Consider the following 23,790-nt stretch of genomic DNA (forward strand, 5'->3'; position numbering starts at 1 on the left):
GAGAGAGAGAGAATGAGCTCTGGAAGATTTGCAGATCTGCTCATTCTCAGAGGATCTACCTGCTCCTGGTCCTCCAAGACCAGCATCTAGGAGAGCAGGCTGCTCTCTGAGGTGGATACCTGGGGGCCCCTGGAGGCTCCTGAGGCAGCTGGCTGTTCCTGCAGCTGCTCCTCAGAAGGCAAGGAAGCCTGGCTTAGGAGAAGCTGTCCTGGGGTGTTCAGGCACCTTATGTGTTGATGCCCAAGCCTCTAGGAGAATGTGCATTCTGAGGGTGAACGCTTCCTTTCCCTCCTCATGCTGGGATGGGTAAGTGGGGAGGCTGGACTTTGGGTGGCGAGATTCACATCTTCATGACTGGTGTGAGAGCCTGGGATGGGAGCCTGCCAGGCAGACTGAGGCAGGTCTGGGTATGGTGGGTGTGTGCTCTTCCTACCTCTGCCTCTGGGCAGCTTTTCCTGATCCCTTCTGTCCCCCATTCCTCCTCAGAAAAGGAATCACTTGTGCTTCTGTTGGAGCAATTGCCATGTTCTGTCTAGCTTGGCACCTGGGTTAGAAATCCTTGATGGCCGAGATGGCAATTGATTCAGTGGTGGGTCCCTGTGCTGGGCACTTGGTTGGCGTTCAGTAAATATTTGATGGATAAAACTAGTTGAATCACAGAGCACCCACATGACATTTTTTTCTTTTCTAATGAATTTTTACAACATATAGGGCTCTATTGGGGGCTTGCTCTCATTTTACAAACAGGGAAACCACAGTAAATAACTTAGGCTATTTCTGCATGGGCCATTATCCTTTCCTGCAATTTTTTTTAAAAAATGGAAACTAGCATGCCACTGGTCTGAACAGGAAAAAGGATAAGAAAAATAGTGACTGCCAGACAGATGGACTTCTATCCCTCCTCTGCCTGCCGGTCCCAAAGCCTCTCCTGGCCAGGCTGTGGGCTCCTTGGCTCTCTCACCATCCCCTGGGCACTCTTTGGCAGGTGGGAAACAAAAATGCTCTTATCGGCCTTGGTATCCAACAAGAGGCTGAGGGCCCAGGACTTACGGAGGGCTCCCCTCTCACTTAAAGCCCAACCCCCAACACTGCTCTTATCTGCTCATGGTGGAATTGGTCTCTGAGCCATGCTCTCTGTAGCATAAATGATGTAGTTTAATGCAAGAAAGACCTCACAAAGGCTGTGTGTGAAGATTGTTTTTTTCTGGAAGTTTGGATTCAAAATGAGGAAAAGGTCCTTATCCGTCTGTGCAACTAAGCTGCACTTCACAATTGTGAAACAATTTGAATCTCAGACAACTGTGATTCTGAACCTCTGCTTTTGGAAACCCTCTGAGGCATGCAGTTGCACAGCCCTGGCTGGCCCCTTGGCCGGGGTGGCTTTTCTGATACTGAGCGAGAAGCTTCAGAGTGAGGGCTGGGAGCGCTCCTAGGGCTCTGTGACTGTGACTTGGTCACTCTCTAATCATGGGAACTTATAAGGAAGAAAAGCTGCAGCACATGATTTGGTTCTTATTTAATGCCAAGCTTGACAAAGTTATTTATTTTCTGGAATTCCAGGATGACACACTGAAGAGATTTTTAGCAAGCATCTAATCCATTCCTCTGTTTGACAGATAAGGAAACTGAAGCCAGCTTGGTGGCCAGCCTTGCATATACAGCTTAGGACCTAGTTGTTAGGAACAGGGTGACTTTTTTGAAAGTTCTTCAACTTTGAATGGCATTAAGTGCAGGGGCCAGACAACTTCACAGAGAGTGCTAGGATGTCCCCCTGAGAGTGTGCCAGCTGTGGGCTCAGCCATGTACTCTTGTGGTTTGTGGTGCCCCCTCCACCCACCTCGGACTTGCCACATCTCTCATAGTCATTAGGTGGGACAGAAATCTGCTCTCTCATCTCAAGGGCTGGGGCAGGGCGGGGCTTCTCCTAGACCGATTGGTCCTGATTAAGGGGCTGTCCAGGTTTCCCCCGGTTTCCTCCCTGGGGGGCAGGCTTCCCTCCTGACTGATCCCACCTCTAGGCTTCACACCTGCCCCAGCACCTCAAACTCCCCAAGGAAGAGCCCGGAAGGACAGATGGAGCCCCTGTGCCATGAGTCAATTTCTTTATTAATTTTGACATTTGTTCAGCTGGTGTAGGGAAAATGGTCTATACATCAGAGTGGGCAGGGGGAATTCTCTCCCAATTACAGAGCATGTGGGAGTCAAGAAAAGATTCATTTTCATAACAATTAGAAAAATCAAGGTAATTCCAAAACTTCTAAAAAGCGTCTAATGTGCAGACTGCAGCATTCTCTAGGCATCGTGTGGAGACCCCAAACTCCTCCCTTAACAGCTCCTACTAGCAACCAGAGCGAGCAGCCATGCCGCCAAGGGCCCGGGGCTACCGGGCCAAGCAGCCATGCCGGACGGAGCAGAAGGTGCCAAAGCATAGCCTGGGCCCGCGGGCCCGCGCGGGGCGCTACGAGGGGCTACTGGGAGCGGCTGCAGCGGCGGCCTGGGACAGGAAGGTACAGGACCGAGGCGGGAGGCGGGACCTGCGCCTGTCTTCCTTGGGCCAGGTGGCCGGGCCACGGGTGCCCGGGGACCGGCGCGCGCTCCAGACGAGCCGCATCGCCTGTTGCGGAGAAGCCCTGCGCTCCTGCCCGATTGGGAAGGCAGAGGCTGCGCTTGCCTGGGTGCAGCCCTGGGGCCCTGAGGCCGCGAGCTTGGCCTTCCTCTCCCCGGCCTGCCCCTGCCTCTGAAAGCAAAAGCGAAACCGCCCGGACCCAAAGGAGCGCCTCTGCCGGGCTGGCGGGGTCTCCGCGGCGCCTGGTCCCCTCCTCCGCTCGGCTGCCCGGCTACCCCTCTCCGCCGGGACCTGTGCGGCCGGCGACAGGCACCAAGGCCGTGGGGCTCTGACACTGAGGGAGCTTCTGTGCTACTTGGAAGGTGTGAATGTGTTCTGAAGACAAGTCAGAAGAGCAGCAGGGAGGAAGGTGACTGGACATCCACGAACAGTGGCTCTGTGGCAGCCAGCAGAGCCTGCAGTCTCTCTCTGACCCTGGAGGACGCCCGCCGCGCAGGGCGGGGCGGGATTGTGCTGATTCGGGCCTCCCTCTGCCGGAGGCTCTAGTGTAACTTTAAGGCTCTTCCTTGGTGGCACCGAGGCGAGGAACAGCCAGCTGTCTGATTCCTTCCTGCCTTGATTAGGGGGCGGGGACGGCCTGGCCTAGGGGGGAGTCTGCTTCCTAGCCCAGGGCTTCCAGTGGTCAGCTGCTCTCTCCTCCTCCGGCTCTCCCTCCCCTGGGAGTGTGGTCAGGAGTGGGCCCCTCCCCCGCCTCTTCAGGCGGTAGAAGGGCTTGGTCAGAGTGGGGGCGCTGAGACTGCCCAGCGTAGGCCCCCCATCCTGTGGGCTGCCAGGATTTAGAGCACCAAGTTCGCTCTGGGAGACCTTGGGGGTGGTGGCTGACTTCTGACAACCCGCAGTTACATTCACCAGCCCTACTCCCTTCCTCTTTCACTGAAAGACAGGCTGTAGCTCCTTCTCCCGCAGCCTGGAGAAGTCCTCAGGAGCTGAGCTGTTAGTGCTTTGCACATACTGCTAAAGTGTTTCTATTGGTTTGCATAGTATTTATTATATTTCATATACACATGGCTGATTACTGTACAGTTTACACTTTGAACACAGACTATGATATAAGTGCTTGAAGATATAGAAAACCTCTTCTCTATTGAACATGCTGGTGCAATCCTGGGACAGCCACCATCTGAGAGAGAAGACCCTTTCAGATGGGGCACTGGCTCCCTTTGAGCCCTACAACTAAGCCTGGGGTCCTCACCTCAGATTCTTAAGTCCCTAACACAAGGAACCCCGAATATACTCTAAAGGTAATGATTTTCCATTGGAAGATGATTAATACTGAAACTGGCAAAGAGAGACAACATAAAAAAATTCCGGTTTATCCACAGGAGGTTCTATACAGCTTCGGACATCACAGTAAAATCTGTGTGTATACTGAGTTGAGGGGAGAGGGTGTGTGTGTGCGTGTATGTGTGTGTGTGTGTGTGTGTGTGGTGTGTGTCCTGAATGTCATGTAGAGCATTCTGGGGAGCCATCCATTGGGGAGGGGAAGGGACTGTCTAAATGGAGTAGAGGTGTGGGGATGTGAAAGGCTGGTGGGTGAGGACATGGGATTAAGGTGCTGAACTGATTTCATGCCTGGTTCTCATTTTTTTTTTCTTTCCAGGAAGCCCACATAGATTTCTTACAGATGAGGCTGAAAAAATAAGTACCCTGTAACAAGTCAAAATTAAAATGATTTAAAAAAATATATCATCCCCAGCCACAAAGAGCCCTTGTTACTTCTGCGTTCATGCGCTCTCGCGTTTGTTTCCTCTCCCCCTCTCTCTCTCCCCCCTTCTTGCTGCTTTTGTCTTGATTCCCGACAGAGATCCATCCATCGCTAGAGGCAGGATTGAAGACTGTAGGTCATGCGTCTACAGTCAGTCGTTCATGCGAATAGGAGACTAAAGGAAGTCCCTTACGGAGATCATGCCGTTAGCCTAGAGGAACATGTGCGCTACTTGTGCAGCCCTCCGGTCCAGCTCTCCTCCTGTGTGCATGGCAGAGTGTGTGGAGTTCAAGGGTTGGGTGTCGAGGTGTGATCCTGAAGGACACAAAGAGAGAAGGAGACACTTAGACTTTAAAGGTGCAACTCCCAGCAAAAACCCCAAATACTGAGTTTTGTGCTGGTTGCTCAGTCAGGGTCTGATTCAGAAAAAGCAGCCTCCCCAAGCAAGGTGATGAACTGAAAGGCATTGAGCTCAGAGCCCCTGACCTTCCTGAAATACCAGCCATCCTTCTACTCCCCAACCTAGAGGCTGCTTCTGAGGTGGCAGCCCTGGCCTACACTGGTTCCTTGCCAAGTGGATGAGCACCCCAGAAAACCCTCCTGTGTAGGTGTTCTGTGCCTCAGAAAGGAGGCAAGGGGTTCCCACACCTATGAAGTCACCTGGGCAGAAATCCCCATGAGTAGGTCTTGTACCTATAAAAGGGGCCATGTTCATGAGCCAGGGCTTGTGCCAAGAGAGAGGGGCTAGGCTAGGCAGCGGTACCCTTCTCTTTCTCAGTTCAGTTCAGTCAACATGCACTGATATCTGCTATGTGCCAGCCCTGAGATCACTGGAATGGAGAGACATGATCACTGCCTCGGGAGCTCAGGGCTTCAAGGGACAACAGAGCCTCTTCAGCTCTGGTCCACAGCTCTTACTGTCAGGTGCCTCTAGCTCCTCTTCCCATGCCCTGTAGATGGACAACCTCTTGTGGCCAAGAGATCTTTGGAAGACAGGTGCATTCTCTCTAGGATATTGTATATCTTAGGGTGGAAGACAATGCTTTGCCTGCAGCATCAGTTCCAAATTCTGCAGCCCGGGATTCACAGCAAGACGTTACTCCTGACACCTCATGGTGCCTCATCCTCTAACATGGGTGAAACTCCATGTTTCCAAGACCAGCCACTCGGAGTTCTGTCTGTAGGGACCTTGGGGCAGATGAGGAAAAGGAGGACAGGAGTTGGCAATCTCCTGGGTGGGGCAGGAAGTGACGTGGAAAAGCGGAAACCCATTCTAAGGCAGAGCTGTCTCGACAGGGAGCTGTCTTGGACCCTATTGGGACAGGATTGGGGAGGAAGCTAGGGATGATCAAGGTAAACTCATTCTGTCTGAGTGGTTCTCCAGGGATGGGAGGGTAGTGCTAAGCCCCTTGCCGGAGGCAGGGGTAAAACAAAAAAGCAAGCCTTCTACTGCCATGGCTTGAAGCTGTCACCTAGGAGGGCAAGACTGTTCCTTCCGAACTTCCTTCCGAACTTCCACCTGCTCCCAGTGCCCACCTGCTCCCTGCCTTCATTTGTGGCTCTTCTATCAAGGACGTCATCCAATCTCCTCTCCGCTAAAATTCTGCCCACCACCCTCAAGACCTCTCCTCCACGAAGTTGTCCTGATAACTCCAGCTCACACCTGTGTCTCCTCACAACTCTGGAAGCTCTTCCCCTCTGTGACCGCCTTTTATTTAGAGCATACACAGAGTGTAGAGGTGAAGAGCATGAACTCTGAAGCCAGATTGCCTGAGTTCATATCCTGTCTCTGCCAATTTCTTGCTGCGTGACCTTGATCAAGTTACTTACGCTCTTTGTGACTCAGTTTCCTGTGCTGTAAAACAAGGGCAATAAGAGGATGCATCTCATTAGATTGTTGTGATGTTTAAAAGAGCTAACGATATGCAAAGTGCTTAGGACCGTGAGCAGTATGTGAATGTGACTATAACTGGGCTCTCTGGAAATGCCACTATCTTTGACCTGCCTTTCCTTTTTCATGTCTGCACTCTTCCCCTGGCTGCAGTATAAACTCTCTGAGGGCAAGAGCTAGGCCTTACCCTCTCTGATGGGCCCCACACTGCCTACCCCAGCATTAAGCATGCCTCGAATGAGAGACCTTATAAAATCTTGAGTCTGGGGGAAGACAGGCTACAATCTCCTACCCACTTCTGTGGCCAGGAACGGAGCAGAGAAGAAAGTTCAAGGCTACAAGATCATTCTATGGCAACTGGTCATTTCATCTTTGGGTAAACGGAGACTCCAGGAGGAGCAATGCCAGGTCCAGTGGGAACACCTAGGCAGCAGCAGGGGCAGGACTAGAATGCAAATCTCCTGGCTCCATCCAGTGTCTTCTGCCATCCTGCCCCTCTACTCCTGGGTGCCGCTCAACAAAGGTCTCACCCAAGAAAGAGCTTAGAATATAGCTCTTTGCCACTCCTAGTGACTGTGCTGGTGAGATTCTTTTTCTCGTTTCATTTCTCTCTGCTGTCCCACCTGTTACCAACCCCTACCCAGTGTCTGTGGCTCTCTCCTCTCCCCATCCTGAGGCTCCAATACACTTGGAATGTTTAGGGAGTTAGGGTGGACTATAATGTAAAACAGCCAAATAAAACATGACCCCTTGCATCCCTGCTCCTTCCCGTTGAGATGACTAATTAATTAAGTTTTAAACTTATTAAAATATTCTATTGTCAGAGCTAACACAAGTCTTAAAACCACAGTGTCTGAATGGAAAGTGTCTCCTAAAAAGAAAAACAATAAAAACAGCCAGCAGCCTTTCATGCTGCATGCAGCTTTCTGAGAGTCCCAGAAGGCAGAGCCACATAGATGCAGAAGACTGCCAAGAACGCATGCCCTGCCCCAGCTCCTGCTAACCCAGAGGGCTGCTGGGCTGTCCCTGCCCCCAGCCCTCCAGCTGCCTTGCTCCATGCTGTCGCTCTAGGAGCACTGAAGTCCTAATTCTAGGATCTAAAAACTTGGGCACAAGGTAAAACCCATTAGCTACAACTGTCTTCCCCAATCAGGCCTTGACTAAACAGCAGTTTTCTAGCTTCTCAAAAACTACCAGAAAGCACCCCTGCCCCAACTAAGACCTTAAATGCAAAATCTTTCCCAAGGTGGGAATGACTGTGGGGCATCAGGATGAGTGATTGGGGTCTTTTCAGCCCTCACCTGGGATGGGGGTATCCTGTCCTTTGGGGGTGTTCCGTATCTCTGAACAAACTATAACCGTCATTCCTTTCAGCTCGCCTTTTAAATATAAAGTCTACAACTGTGCCATGTCCCGTCTAGGAGGTTTGTAAGGGAAAACCAAAATCAGTCATCATAACTCACGCCTCCATATGCATAACAATCACTTGAGAAGCTCAATGCAGAAGCCTGAGTTCCAGAATTTTAATTTAGGTCTGGGGCAGGGACCAGGAATCTGCACTTTAACCAAACTCTTGGATGATCTAGATACAGGGATGCGGATGATACTTTGAGAAACAGTGGATTAGAACTTGACAATTTATAAAGCTCTTTCACAGAGATAAACTCATCGATCGCCACAAACACCCTGCAAGGAAAAAATTGTCCTCATTGCTATTTTACGGTTAAGGAACTTGAGGCTTCGAGAGGTCAATTGACTTGCCCTCGTCACATTGCACATAAGATCCACGGTTAGTTGAAAGCTAGGATACGTATGTTTTCCTTTACTCTTCACAACTGCTCTCATGGCTAACATGATTATTTTTAAATCTTTTTATTGAAGTGTAACACACATTCAGAAGGTACTATTCTTATCCCCCCTTGAGGACACAGAAGCTCAGGACAATTAAATGACTCATGTAAGGTAATACGACCTGCAAATCGGAGGAGCCAGGCCTTGAATCTAGACTCCCAAGCCCCAGCTTTCGCCCTCTCTGAAACATACACGGTCAATTCCGGTTATCTGCAGGAGCATTCCAAAGTCGCCATGAACACCGAACTAGGCAATACTGAACCTTTTCTCCTCAGGAAAATACAGCATTAAGCTCCTGCGAGCTTCTGCTCACAACATTTTTGTCAACCAATGAATATCTAACCTTGTTTTATGTGTGTTTCTGTTTAAAGATATCTTTTTTAATATACGTATTGTTGCTTCGTTAACATAGAACTCATGGCCAACAGCACTCTAACTCATGCCTGAAGGAGGCATATGGAACACATGTATTTTCTTCATAAGGCACTTCATAGCCTTCCTGCACTTAGAAACACTAGACAACTCCTCAGCCCTGGTCTTAGAGAAACAGCAAAATCACCAACAAATAGCCCCCCCAAATGCAAACAAAACAACAACAACAACAACAACAAAAAGTGGCATTAAATGGACTTGTTTGACCTCGGCTGAGAATGTACACACAGGGCAACTCAGACTTTTTACCAATGTGCACATGCCCGTAGATGACCATGAAAGTGCTGTGAGTGCCGATGTTAAAACAAATGTGAATTAGTAGGAGAATTTGCAAGTGTGGAAACCACAAACAATGCGAGCTGACTGTACATGCTTGCAAGTGGGTAGTCGTAAGTACTAAATACCAGAGAGCCCTTCAGCCCCATTCACCATTATCTCTGTAGTTTGTCTTGCTGGGAGGGTAGAGCACTGCAGGCCACCTGCCAGGCTCTTTGGGACCTAGGCAGGTGCCTGCCCCTACGCTGGCTCCCTTACCGCTGTCCCCGCCCTGGCCTTTTCTTGGCAGAAGCCCTAGGTGCTGGAGCCAGGATGCTCTGTGTTCCTGACACCATGCTCCACAGTCTGGACACGCATAACCTGTGGGGGGTGTAGGCACTCTGCAGATAGACCATCTCCAGAAAATTAAAACAAAAAAAAATCCTAGATTCCAGCCTCCCCCACAGCCTGGCTTCTGGGCTGCCTCTCTCTTTTTCAGAAATAATAGTAGAACCCAAGCCAAACAGTAGCTGAAATTTAAAGCTCCTGCTGCTTCTGCCACCATAAGGAAAATAAGACATAAGAGTGTACTTTTGCATCCACTCTGCTTTTTCAAATTATTTGCACCTTTGGATTATTTCCAGAACTGATCACAGCTAGTCTCCTAAACTGGCAGCCTGGTGGGACCCCCCCTGGCAGTGCCAGGGTTAACACTGTGACCTCCTTAAGCTGCTGAGGAGTCAGGTCTAATTTTATCCTTTAACTGGATCCACCAGTCCTCTTTGTCACCCAAGTGCTGAGGTATGTCGGGAAGCCCAGAGTCAGCACTTGTGATGGCTCGGGAGCAAAGGCAGTGGCCCTGCTTTTTGCCAAATGCAGAAAGCTGGAGCAGGCTTGCCGTGGGGCCCAGAGCCAGGCCCTGGGGGGTTTAAATGGCAACAACCCAGTTAGTGCAGCGCTGGGGACACAGTGCTTCCTCGCTTCCTGCCGACTCCCACCCCGATGCATCCTGTACTGAGCTGCCCCGAGCTGGGCACAGTGAAGAGCCTCGGGGCAGCTCAGTACAGGATCCCTCAGGGAGGACGAGGTCAGAGCTGGCCGCTGAAGCCCCCAGCACCGCACAGCTCGTTGGACAGCCTTCGCCGCTGCGTCTTCATGGCCCCCTTTCACCGCACATCACCGCACACCCAGCTCCTCGGCCGCAATGCCCCATGCTCACACAAGCCATGCACCAAGGTCTGACAGCTCTCCTGACTTGTAGGGAAAACACCATTCACCCCTGGGGCCTGTTAACTTCACCCTTTCCTAGAAAGCAAGGGAGTGACAGCTTTCAAGAAATATCAAGGAGAACAGAAGCCTTGGGTTTGTGGGGACTTTTGTAGAGTTCGAGGCTCAAGAAACAATCCACTTCTAAGTCTGTCACTGTTGGAGCTCTTCCAGGGGACGAGGTTTGAAACTGCATAGCCTAGACAGACTCAACTGCCCTCTCTGATGTCCTGTACCCATCCTCCATATGCCCATTGCTTGGTTTCTAGGATAAAATTACTACTAAGATTACCAAGCACTTTCAGCCACCAAAGCACACTTTCAAATCTATATTTTTGCATTTCCTGAAAGGTAGGTCAGCAGATATTGTTGACTGTTTTCTTGACAAGGAAACGGAGATTCAGAGAGACCAGAGCAAAGCTGTTCATCCTATATCATGCTGGGGAGAGGGGACGAGGGTGAGGATGTGAGCAGCCATTTCCAGGACCATCCACTCCATGAGGACCAGGCCATGCACAAAAGATGCATAAGGACACATTACCTCCAAAGAGGCCATTCGAGGGGAATGGGGTTGCTTGAGATCACTGTTTCCCCCTTTTCAGGCTGGCCCGCTTCACTATCTGAGCCCCCTTCCTGCCCTCTATCAGGTCCGGCTGCAGGCTATTCCCTCTCAGCTCCACCTGGAGACAGCAGCAGGAGAGAACGCAGGACAGACAGATCGCACAGAGAGACAGGCAACAAAGAGGCAAGAAAATGAAAGGCATCCTACGGAGGTGGTGGAAACATTGCCTCCCAGGGTGAGGGGCGGGAAGGGAGGCTCGAAAGAGAGCCCAGAGAGGTGAGCATGGTGCAGACTGAAACCCAGAGTGGGCTGGCGCAGAGGCGAGCAGCAAGTAGAGGTGCCGGGCCGCTCGAAAGAGCCAGTGCCTCAGAGGCTGCGGCCACCGCAGTACCTTGGCGAGTCTCATAAAGTAATCAATATCAGCTTCCAGCTCCCTAGGATCCTCCGGGGGCCCCTCAACAATCACCTCCTCGTGCTCCGGGGTGTCATCGGCACCAGATGAGTCTATCTGTCGAACAACCTTGCGAATGATCTGGAAGAGAGGGAAGGGAGGAAGGGCTGGTGGAGCCATCATGACATCGGAGGAAGGCAGTCTTTGTCCTAAAGCACTCTTCCTTGAGTGGCAAGAATAGGGCTAGGTCTCTCACTCCCACCACTGTGTGGAAACACTCGCACTGGACAGCCTCAGAGGGACTAGGATTTGCAGAGGAGTCTTAGCAGGTGTTTAATGACAAAGGTTAGACCATGAGTAACTTTTGTCTCTAGCCCACAGCATTTCCTTCTGCCTTTTGGTATTGATGGAAGTTCACGCTGTCTTACTGTACACTCGTAAGCTTCTGAGGGCATTTCTTTCTCATCTATAGTAATTCGATTCAAATATTCTAATGACCGTTTACTCGGCACCTACCATGTGCTGGGATGGGAAATGAAAACATAAATAAGACATGACCCCTACCCACATGAAGCTCACCACGCAGAAGGAAAGACGGACATGAGAGTTTGCTCCAAGGTAGTGTGAACAGCACCACTGGGGAACACGAACGAGGTCTTCCCTTTGCTCCTTCTTCCTTTGGCCCAAACCTAGCACTGTGCCCGATCTTTGATAGGCGAGTTCATATTTACTGAATTAAAATCTGCTACCAATTTAAGGCCTTTCCACATCCTTTCTATTTCAGGAGGACCGTGGTAACCCAAGGACCACCATACTGCTGTCTTACAGCTGTTCACAGGGCCAGGCATCATGGGACAAGGTTTGGGCTGTTCCATGGGGCTCGGTCCTTCAGGAACAGTATAGCAGATGCTCAATTCAGGCTAAAACAGGCAAAGCGGCTAAGAAAAATGTCATGTCTGGATCATAGAAGTTAAGAGCTCCTGGCGCCTGAACCATTCTGTCTGAGCTGTGCTCATCCCTCTGTTAGGGCAGCAGTGAGAAGCTGGGGAGTGAGTCCACCACCCTTTAGCCCCTGGCCCTCTTACCCCTCCCCAGCTCAGGGGACTCCTTGCACCCACCTTCTTAGTGACAATGTTGCCCTGCTCATCTGTGAATTGTTCCTCAGTCACCTGCTCCCCTGGAATATTCTGAAGCTCATTCCCCTACAATTAGAAAAAGGGAGAAAACTGAAATTGATAAGTGGGAGTTTGAGAATAAGAATGGAGGATGAAGAAATAGAAGAGCAGCAGCAGCAACAGTCACAGTTAGACAAATTCCCACCCCAGGAGCAAACTCCAACTCAGCAAGTAGCGGCAACCAAACCACCAGGCTCCAAGTGTGAAAGGCACCCTGTGGGCCCGAAGTGCCCTGGAGCCTGAAGACACGATGAAGCCCAGGGCTTCCAAGAGCCTTGTGTGCTCGGTCCCCGCAGTAACACTGGGGAGCGGGCAAAACAGGGACAATTATGCAAGTTTTACGAAGGAGGCCCTGAGAGAGGAAGTGAGGCACTTAATTTATTTTTCTATAGCACTTTACAGTGTAGAAAGACCTGCAGTCACCATCACACTGAGTGTGACTTGAGGACAGAAGGAAGATGAGAACAGGGCTGCTAAGTCCCAGAGCTGAACTTTCTGTGCCATCACAGAGTGATGGTCCAAGTGGAGGCCGCGCATGGTTCTAGCTCCCACTGAGGCCCCCTGAGGCCTTCCTGGCCCTTCTCTTCCAACATGTCTCCTGACCTGATGTCTGGCGCCTTCCCCCAGCTCCTCCCCATTCACTTCACGGCACTGTGCCCTCAGCCCTGCCTCCTGCCTGTGGTTACCTTCAAGAGGACCCGACGCCGGACCACCCTGGTGGAGATGGTCTCCTCATCGTCACTCAGGCCCTCATTCTCCCCCAGCTCCTTGTCCAGTTCCTGGTGGATGTGCTTCAGCACAAAGCACAGGGAGCCCTTGACAATGTGCATCACGTTCTGACAGCTGATCAAGAAGAAGCCCAAGAGCACCAGGGTGACCAGGAGCTGAGTGATGAACATCCACATCCTCACCTCCTCCTCGCCAGCCCGGCCCTCAGGGGACCAGTGGAGCCAGGGTTATGGTCGATGCAGGGGTCCAATCTCTCATTCTCCTCTTGGACTCCTAAGTCCCCTTGGGACCCTTTCCATTCTCGCTCCTCAGTCTCCCACTCTTTTTCTCCAGACAGAAGACGGACTGGCCCCTCACTAGAACTGTCTGCCTGAGTGTCCTCCTGCTGAGCAGCTCCAGGCTCTGCCCCTCATGCCTGAGTGACGTAGGGCTTCGATAATTTTAGCTCCCAAACCAGCTGCTGGGGCTGTCCAATTAGGCTAGAAGGAAGCCGGCAGGTGTGCGTGTCCTGGGCACTAAAATCGCATGTCAAAGTCACCATGAGCAATTCCTGCCCCGCTCCACCCAGAGAGCTTGAAGAGGGGCTCAGCCCCTTCTCACCTTTCCTGCCCACCGACCCTATGCAAACTAGAGGCAGTTCTGCCCAGAAAAACCTTCTTGTCCAGGGAATAAGGTATCCAGATAATGTGGCTATTTGTGTGTTTCCCTGGGCTGCTATTGCTGTGATCAGAATGATGTTCACCCTGTCCCAAGAGGATGGGGCAGTCGAATACCCTGGAGAGTTAAGGGTTTATTTCAAAAATAGCCCTGGGACGAGTGATTTGCTCAGGCCCACGCAGCAGGTCCAGCAAAGGTGGTGGTGCCCGTGCAATTCCCATCAGCCCCTTCACTGGGCACAGCAACTCTAAACGTAAGCGCATAACTGGTGTGTCTATTTAAGGCCTGTCCCCAAAGGCTCTTCCCATGCTGGCTGTCAACGCCTGCCCACGAGGAGCAGGAGCCACGCGCATCAAACGCGCTTTTACAGAGCTGATTCACAAATGCAGCCGCAGCAGCTGTGGCTGAAAGGAATTTCTCTTTGGGGATCAGGCTGTTCCTCTTTGAGTAGCAGCCCACATGCCGGAGAGAGCACAGATCTGGGACACAGCACCCTGACCCTGCAGCTTGCTCACTGGACACCTTCTCTGGGCCTCATTTTCTTTGCCTGTAAAACGGGGTGGATTAAAGTACTCTCCCTACCTCATTCTCGAGAGTGCTGTGAGGATCATAGGGTTTATGAGTACTACCACTATGAACAATAATAGCAAACTCTTACTGTAGTCTGTACTGCTCTGAGGCATTGCTCCATGTGTATGTCACACATTAACTCAGTTGAGCCTTGTGACAGTCCTACCACGTAGGTTCTATCATTTTCTACAAGGGAAAAGGAGGCATAAGGAGGTTAAGTAACTTGCCTATGTAAAAGAGTAAGTAAATCAGAGTCAGATTTCAAACTCCTATCACTATACAACACTGTCTCATTTCAACAAGAAAGCACTTGAAAAATAGAAGCCACAATACGTTAGGTTTCGGCCTAGCCAGGAACTGTCCAACTTCAGATATTTTCCTCTAGATCCTCAGAGAAGGACCAGCTGGTTTAGAGTCATTCAGGCTCACCTCTCAAGCCACAAATTACAGGCCATCTCTCTATCCATCAGTCACTATTTTCAGAGATTCACTGGAAAGACTAGCAAATGGGTGCTTTGCAAACCATCACCTTGAATGAGCTCTATTATCGCTCTCTGGGGTTTTGTCAGATGATTAGGCTCAACAGCTCATCCACACCATCCAATCCCGTCCTAGGCTGGAGAGGCATTAGGTGTGCTGCCCCTCCCCCACCTCCCACATAGAAATGGGAGATCTGGGCCCTCCTGGCTCTGATGCTGGTTCACTGTGTGACCCTGGAGAAGGAGAAGCCCTCGACACTCTAGGTCTCAGTTTCCTCATTAATAAAAGAGGCAGCTGAACCATATGACCTAGAAAGTTTTTCCCTTGATCTCCTGGGGCAGTCCTGCTTTCTCTCCAGTTCTCCGTCACCAAAGGCTGACCGCAGAGGACACTCCTGGTGTCCTTCTCTTTCCCCAGGAGTCAGGGATCCGGACCTGGTTAAGAAAGAACCCCTGTGCTCTAGGCCAAGCACTTGCTACTGGAAGCAGCAGAAGTGAGTACCAAGGAATAATAGCCCGATGGCAAAGAATGCACAGGGGTGGGCTGGGGTTAAAAATGGACACAGCCGCCTGTCCTGTCCGAGGCACACACTTGGCAAGGACAAATTCTAAATAAAACCTGATTTAATTCCTAGCAGCTCTTGACAGCCAGCAGCTCAGGATCACTGTGGAGCCAGCCGAGACCTGGGGTCCTCAAAGGTGCCTGCTAGGGCTAATTTCAGATAGGAGCAAGGGGAGAGAAAAAGAAAAAGAAGCAGAAGGAAAAAAGGATGAGAAAACAGTGCTGACTGAACAGTAAGAAACCAAATGAGACGCAGAACGCATCGTTTATGCACACATTAAAAATACATAGGCACGGAACAGCAACGCAAATTTCATAAAAATGCATACATTAAAAAGACACATTAATAACATGTCTGGGATTTGCTTCAAAATAGTATGGGGTTAGGGTGGAAGAGACGAGGTGGGTACAGATGAAACAAGATTGACCATGAGTGGGTAATTGTGCAGGCTGGATGGTATGTGCATGGAAAGTTAATGTCTATTTTTTCTGTTTTTCTATTTATTTGCAATTTTTTATAAGAAATTTTTTTTTTGAAAAACACATTTAAATGGATGTCTATGGGGATGGGTAAGAGAACGGGAAATGGGTGTGAAGATAAAAGTGAATAAATAAAAAAAGTAAAGTTGGGCAAACCGAAAGAAGGGGAGGGAGGACCGAGAGCCAAAGAGGCCAGAAAAACTGGGGGAGAAGGGAGAGCGGGCAATGGCGGGAACATTCTCCCCATCCATCTCCTGTTCCACTTGGTGAGCCCACCCACAGAACCGAGCTGCATGAACCTGGGAGATAATCCACTCACTCCTTGTTCACCAGTGAGGAAACCGAGGTGCCAAAAAGAGAGTGGCTTGTCGATGGCCATGCAGACCACGCTGGGACCAGAATCAGCCAACACCCAGTTCTCCTGGTTCTAAGCCCTTCTTAAAACTTGATGGAAAAAGAAAACAAACAAAAACCATGGCTCTGGAGTCAGCTAGCCCTAACTCAAAGCCCACCTCTGACCCTGTGACCGTGGGCAAGCTGCTCAACCCTCAGCTACCTGATGGGAATACCCTCCAAGAGCCGAGGCAGTTGTGAGGATGATGACAGCACAGGCTGTGCCTGGAACACTTGGGAGCTCTATACGTGTCGGCCCCTCCCTTTCCTCAGTAGGGATCAAGGAGGCAGACAGGCCTTATATTCTTTCTCTAGGGAAAGTGAAGTCGCCCCCACAATTTTTAAAGAAAGCAAACATGCTCGGCTCTGGGCTCAGTGAAGAAGCTGCTGCCCAGGCTTTAGACACCTTCTGGCACTGGTGCAGGCATCGGCAGGCTCCTCCCTGCAGGCTCTCACCTTTACCACTGGAGAGAAGGTGTGCTCCACCTCCTGCACCCACTCTCCATGGCCTTGTTGGCTCTGTTCTCTGTCGGCCTGCAGGCTCTCAGCCTCGGGCTGCTCTGACTGCATGTGCTCAGTCACAGACACCAGGATCGTCTCATACTCCTGAGACCCACTGGGCTCCAACCCTTTGACGGTGGTGACCGTTCTCTGGAATGAGTGTGGGCCTTGCGTGATCTCTTCTTGCCAGGAACCTTGTGCAGCATCTTGCAGGTATGAGACAATGGAGCCTTCCCCATCCCAATCCTGCAGTCTGGGGTCCAGGAAGAGAGAAAAAAACACCTGGTCACCCTTCCATCTCTGTGTTCTTACATACCCTCCCCTCCAGAGCTCCGGCTCACCCTAAACATATCCAGTACTGCCCATCCAAAGGATGGAGAGTGTGAGCAAATCACACAGCTGACTGCCTTGTCCAGAAAGGTACAAATGAGCCATCCATGCTGTCCAGGTGGAGAGGACACAGTTATCAGTGCCATTGGTCCCCTCCCTTTGAGTGAATGGCCCCACTCTGGGTACCTGAGGCACTTGGCTCACACCAATGATACAGTCATCGGTGCCTCCACACCAATCACCTCGCCCACCTCTGATCCAGCCCTCCAGGCTACCTGCACTCAATAGTCCTCATCTCAATGCTCATCTGGCATGGTGATCACTCTCTCCCCCAGAAACATGCTCTTTCATGGCTTCTAGGACACCACATTAGCTGGCTTTCAGCCCTTCCTCTTTGGCCATTACGTCTCAGTGTCCTTTGCTGGTTCCTCATAATTTCCCTAACTTCTGAACATTGGAGCACCCCAGGGCTCAGTTCTCAGCTTTATCTACATCTGCTTCCTCAGGGAGCTCATTCAGTCCATGGTTTTACATCCCTATACTCCTCATGCCCAGACGTACGTCTCCGGCATCTCTTCCTCGATCTGCAGGAGTATAACTGCCCCCTCGACAGCTCTACCTTGGATTTCTAATAAGCATCTCGAGGACAGCATAGTCAATCTCCACTCACAATCTTTTCCCCAAGCCTGTTCCATACAGTTTTTTCCGACTGCAGCAAATGGCATCTTCATCCTTTCGGTTGTCAGGTCAAGGGTATGTACCAGTGAGCTCTTTGACTTCTTTCTTCCTCTCATTCCATATCTCATTTGTCAGCAAACCCCTTTGGTTCAACTTTCAAAAATATATCCTGAATACAACCACTTCTCGCCACCACCACTGCTACCATCTTAGTCTACATCACTATCAATTCTCCTTGTCTACTCCTGGCCATGTCAGGCTATTCTCAAGGCATTTGCCAGATCATCTCACTCTTCAGCTCAGAATCCCCACAATGGCTCCCCAGACCACTCAGTAAATGCTGGTCTTTCTAGGACCTCAAGGCCTGACATGTCTGGCCCCATTATCTCCCTGACCTCATCTTCCTTAGTCACTCTACTGTAGGCACGATGACCTCCTCACTGTCCCTGGACTGTGCCAAGCATGCTCCACCTCAAAGCCCTTGGAGGTCTGGATGGGCCTTGGGCTGGATAGCTCCCTTAGGTGTTCACACGGTTCACCCCCTTAATTCCTTTAAGTCTTTATTCCAATGTCACTTTCTCTGGCTTCCCTGGCTACCCTATCTATAATTTCAAACAACCTCTCTCCAAACACATACATAACTCCTGTTCCTCTTCCCAGCTTTATTTTTCTTTTTAGTACTTACTATCTATCTAGCATTTCTATTTTAATTACTTTTAATTTTTTTTATGTTATCTCATTTACTATTAGTTTCCCCACTAGAACGCAAATTACTTACAGGTAGAGACTTTTGTCTGTTTTGTTCAATGCCATATCCTCAGCACCTAGGCACTTTTTATAGGTCCCCGGCATATCATTGGCATTCGATACATATTGTTGAATGAGTCAATAAAATTTGTCTCTCCCCACTGGAAGCCTGGCCGAGGTCAGGGAGACCAAACTCTAACATGCTGAGGCCCAGCACTCAGCCTTTCTGGTTCCCCTGCTGTCACAAGGTGCTGTGGCCAGCACACAGGTAAATATTCAGTCAATGCTTATTGAATGAACAGCCATCACAGGTTGGTGGAAGGTGGCCTTTCTCACTGGAAAGCCGGTATTTCACTTTGAATTCTCACAGGCTCAGTCTGTCCAATTATCCCCTTTAATTAAAGGATTCATTTGGGAACTAAAGAAATCTTTGCTGTCTCATACACTAAACGACTTTCTTTTCCCTTCTACTATGGTATTTGGGCCACACTGAGTGGACCCTGGGGAGTAGCCAGTCAGCCCGGGCTTTTGAGTGAAGCAATGTGGACGGGCAGAGGAAATGATAATAGATATCCCATGGCCTGGCCAGATCTGAACTTCTTGGGTGGCCACAATCTTCTCGGAGCACACAGACTGTGTCCCTGTTTGGGGGAAAATTTAGGAAGCACAGCAATATGGAAGAAAGGGTCACTGTCACTTGCTTCTGTGACAGTCCAGGAAGGCCGAAGTGATACCTGCCACATGTTTGTCTCCTCTCTCTCACCTCAAGCCCTCCTCCACCCTTAGCACAGAGCCAGAAGTGTGGCGTCCACTGCATGGCTATGAGTTGGGCCCTTGGCCTGAGAACTCTCAGTGTGCACAGAGGTGCATGAGGCCCTTCTGCCTGCGCTGTGACCACTGCTTCCCTGCTGCTGGCACAGTACCAGGCCTTCTCATCACGGGGAGCTGGCTGAGGAGTCACCCATGAGAATAACCATCTCTTAACAGTTAAAAGTTCTGTCCTGCCCCAGATAAGCCCACCAGCCTCACTCTTTCAAAGAGGTAAAGTAGAAAGGGCACCATTATCGGCTCTGTCACACGCAGGCTGTGTGACCACACAAATAACTTCCTGCGTCCTGATGCTTGTAGGTTTCTAAATATGGTCTTCAGTGATAAGCACACAGCAGCGACAGAGGCCCAGAGCACCTAGCCCCAGCTGCACTTTACACACGTGGTTCCTCCAAGCCTTAGAATCTTTCTTCTAAGTACGCTGGCCACACCCTGGGGGTGTCTTGGGGAGGGACTAGCCTTTGCAGATCACAGCTCCTTTCTTCCATGACAGAGGCCCCAGTGAGGGCTGGGCGGCTTCAGAGGCAAGCTGGCACTTATTTACTCCAGGGCATTTAGAACACGGGCAGGGTCGTCAGCAGCACTTAAGAATTCCCTCTGCCAGGCTCAATCTCACCTGGAAACCCAGCAAGAAGAAAGGCAACCCACCACGGCAGCCCTGCCCTTACCTGTCCCGGCTCATCTCCATCACCCGACTCACGGTGGGGGACTCTGTGAGGTGGGCTTGCACTCTCTGCTGGCCTGAAACAAGAGACACTTCATTCTCTGAGTCCTGCCCTGCACCTGTCGAGTCCTCCTGCCTCTTATGACTTGGCAGCTTCTCTTCTGACCTCTGACCTTCCTCCTGGTCAAGAAAATCGATAAGGCCGTTTGTGGCATCTGAGTCCACTGTGTCGTCCTCCACAAGGTCCAGAGAGCCCAGAGTTGGGCCCTGGGGTCCCTCAGAGAGAGCCCCCTCCAGCTTCCACTCGTGGCCGGTGGCATCAGAGTCCTCGGCCTTGCTGTACTCCAGAGAGGAGTCCTCAGCAGTGACCAGAGAGGGTGTGAGGCCCGCGGACCACACCTGCATGTCAGACATCTCCAGCATGGCATCATGCTCCGTGGCCACCAAGGGGATGGCGTCTATGACGGCCACCTCGTTCCAGTACTGGTCTGCACGCAGCGGAGAGGGAAGCGCGTAGTGCAGGGAGGCAGGGGACAGCAGCTCGTCCTGCAGCGAGGAGTAACCTGGATGGGCAGACAGAGGGCAACATGCTCCAGAAGCGATTTCTGTCACACACGCTTACGTGCAAGTCCACGCACACGCACACACAGGCACGGCCATAGGTACGCATGCACATTCTGGGTGAGGGGCTTTCCAAGCTCAGAGTCCATTGCTCAGGCCTTGTGGCTGCTGCTCAGAGCACCTGGGCAAGAGAAACAAGGCTCTGGGTTGGGTGGGGGGCAGCCAGGGAGTGGGAGCAGAGAGGTGGGCTCCTTTGCTGGATGGCAATGGAATTCTTTCTTAACCAGTTCAGAGCACTAGATCAAGAAGCCTTGATCCAAAGGACTTCTGCTCCAATCTGTCTCCAATCAGGTAAAGCCCCACTTCTCCATGACTGGGCAGAAAGAAATTTGCTCTTTCTTTGCTCAAAACTTCCCTTTAGCATAGTCTTTAGGGTATCTGTCAGGAATATACCTCAAAAGAAGGGAACAGCTCCCCAAAGGTGCAGGGTCAGTAACTAAAGTGCCTCGGAGGGGTCTCATGGGGTACACTGAACACCCACAGACCTCAGTGTGGTGGTCAAATGGGAAACAATTTAGCTTCGTGTGAAGAAACCTTTCTCCAAGTTGCAGATTAGTTCTAGAAGCACTGAATATCTACAATGGCACAAGCAAGGGCTCTGAGGGCTTGAAACAGGGGCCAGGTCAAAGGACATCGGGAGGCACCAGGCACATTGACTGTTGCTTCAGCGCTCTGCCCTGAAGCTCTCATCCACGGGCCCGGAGCTATTCACGCCAGCTCCTGATCAGCCGTGAGCTGGCGGGGTCAAAGCCAGGGCTCAGGCCCCGAGCATGGCCCCGTGGTCGGCACTGCCTGTTCATGTCTATTCCTTGCTGACTGGCTTGAATGAGTCCCTGCTGCTTTTCTGCTTTGCTCTGGTATTGGCTCCCCGATGTTCAGAAGTGTCTAGGAACCTACGTAAGTGGCACATGTAAATGTGTGAGGAAACTGTGTGCCCGCTGAATGGGCGGTGTCCTGTCAGGTGGCTCCTCTGCTCTCCTCTAGGCAGGAGTGCGGGGGCAGGGGGTCCCGATTACAGGAGAAAGAGGGCCTCCGAATCCCCTCCGTGGATTCTTTCGCCCAATCTGTGGGTAAAAGAAAAGACTAGATGACAAGATTCTCCATTTGGCTCAGCTTGTCTGGAGAATTGGGGAGCAGGTGTGTGCTTATAACTTCGGAAGACCCAGCAGAGCCAAAGGATGACCCTGGGCATGAGTGGGGCTGCCCCATGAGAGGTCTGTAAGAATCTTCCTGTGTCCAGAGAGGTCCCTAACCTAGTGTCTAGGCTCTTCGTTCTGCCATTTATCCCTCACTCCCACCCCCATCTCCTGTATCAGCTCTTTCCCAGCCTTGGTCTTTCTTTAGCCAAACGGACCCTACTCATTCACAACTCTGGGCCCCAGCTCTTGCTTCCCTATCTCTTCTCCACTTTTGATGATACCATCTCCAGCCATCCTCATTCACTCATTTGTTCAACCAAAAATTATTAATTGAGGTCCAAGTACATGCCAGGTACCATGCTAAGGGTTGAGGATTACAAACACACAACACACACGAACAAGACAGGTTCTCTTTGTCCTCTTTTTTTCATGATGTTTTCCCAATAACTTTTGCTCACTTTGATTTCCCCCATCTTTGAACCTGTCCTTGCTAAGCTGCTCATGAACTGTGCACTCTTTGAGGGTAGGGATGGTGTGTACCTTTTCCTCTCACTTGCCTAGAACAAGATTGGAATTCACTGTCCCAGTGACTACTGTAGAGTTCTCCATGTGTGTGAGGGAGACACAGGAGCCAGACAGGTGATCTCATCCATATTTAGTAAAGCCATAATTACTAATGTTCACATATGTGTTCAATGTGCCAGGAAGCATGCTATGTGATTGACATATATCCTCTCTTAATCTTCCCAGGAATGTTTTTGTTCCTGATTAATCTTTACGAGTTTATGCGGTTCAAGGTTTCAAAATTAGGAGAGCAAAGAAGAGACCATGAGGTGGCAGGATGGCTGGCAGGTAGGACTGTTCGGTGGCACAGGCTAAGGGAATCCTCTTTCTGCTCTGACCAAACTATGAGCAGAGAGGAGGTGGGAGAGAAGGAGAAATGGATGGGTCAGATCTTACCACAATATTAATGCCTAGTCATTGTATGTAAAACTGTGACCCAAGGAATTGGGAAACCAGGGGCAATGACCTTCGAACCTTCCATAGAAATCTCTCCAGATATATGCAAGCAGAACACTTTTGAGTCAAGTGACTATTTTTCTTCTTGTTATTCTTGAAAGCATTATTATATTATTTCCATCACTAATTAGGCATCTGTTTTGTATAAAACATATCTAACATGTTATTTTAAATTATCACTACAAAGAAAGTAACATCATTCCTACTTTACAGATGAAGAAACTAGACGTTTAGCAATTTGATTAAGGCACATAGTCAGAGTGGTCTTTTCGCTAGATTCTGCCATTAATATCTTTTAAAGATAGCTTTATTGAGATATAGTTGACATACAATAGTGCACATATTTAAAGTATATAATTTGATAGGTTCTGACATGTATATACCCATGAAACTATCACCACAATGAAGAAAGGGACATTCATCATCCCTGAAATTATAAATTATAATATCATCATGATTCTTTATAATCCTTCCTTCTGTCACCCCATTCCCAGGTAACCGTGGATGTGCTTTTCATCACTATACATTAGTTTGAATTTCCTAGAATTTTATTTAAACGGAATTATTCAGTGTGTACTCTTTTTTGTCTGGCTTCTTTCACTCAGCTTAATTATTTGGGTATCATCCATATTGTTGCACGTGTTGATGATTTATGCATTTTTATTGCTGAGCTGTATTCCATTGGGTAAATAGACCACAGTTTGTTTATCCATTTACCTGCTAATGGACATTTGGCATTTCCAGTTTGGGGTTGTAACAAATAAAGCTGCTTGTCTGTATGGACATACACTTTCTTTTTTGCGGGGTAAATATCAAGGAGTGGAATGGCTGGATCATATGGCAGGTATATGTTTAACTTTTCAAGAAACAACCAAAGTGTTTTCCAAATTAGTTGTCCTATTTTACACTCCCACCAGCAGTGTGAGAGTCTCAATTCTCCATATCCTTATCAATACTTGGAATGGTCAGTCTTTTTCGTTCTTAGGTGTATTGGTATCTCCTTGTAATTTTAATTTGTATTTCCCTAATGACTGATGATGTTGAGCATCCTTTCATGTCTTTATTTGCCATCTGTACATCTTTCTGGGCTAAGTGTTTGTTCAAATCTTTTGCCCATTCTAAAAACTGGGTTGTTCGTTTTCTAATTATTGAATTTTGAGAGTTATTTATATAGTCTGGATACAAGCCCTATATCAGATTTGCCAATATTTTCTCTCAATCTGTGGCTTGTCTTCATT

At 49.8% G+C, this 23,790-nt stretch overlaps 1 protein-coding gene across 6 annotated transcripts in view; it reads right to left on the reverse strand.

Moving 5' to 3' along the window:
* Positions 1 to 2,054: 2,054 nt before the first annotated feature.
* The window catches only part of ANK1 (ankyrin 1), a 189,724-nt gene continuing 167,988 nt past the window's right edge, over positions 2,055 to 23,790 (reverse strand). For 2 of the 6 annotated variants that reach the window (XM_039853545.1, XM_039853547.1), the window contains exons 38-42: positions 19,777 to 20,335; positions 16,481 to 16,778; positions 12,098 to 12,181; positions 10,980 to 11,120; positions 2,055 to 4,646 (exon numbers count right to left, since the gene is read on the reverse strand). In XM_039853545.1, coding sequence (XP_039709479.1) covers positions 4,620 to 4,646; positions 10,980 to 11,120; positions 12,098 to 12,181; positions 16,481 to 16,778; positions 19,777 to 20,335 — 1,109 coding nt within the window. In that variant the 3' untranslated portion in view covers positions 2,055 to 4,619. Of the gene's footprint in view, positions 4,647 to 8,476; positions 10,707 to 10,979; positions 11,121 to 12,097; positions 12,182 to 12,840; positions 14,807 to 16,480; positions 16,779 to 19,776; positions 20,336 to 23,790 lie in introns of those variants that run through there. The other 4 variants (XM_039853546.1, XM_039853549.1, XM_039853551.1 and 1 more) reach the window with 4 other exon arrangements.

Source organism: Pteropus medius, unplaced genomic scaffold (assembly GCF_902729225.1).
Source record: "Pteropus medius unplaced genomic scaffold, Ma_sr-lr_union100, whole genome shotgun sequence".
NCBI lineage: Eukaryota > Metazoa > Chordata > Mammalia > Chiroptera > Pteropodidae > Pteropus > Pteropus medius.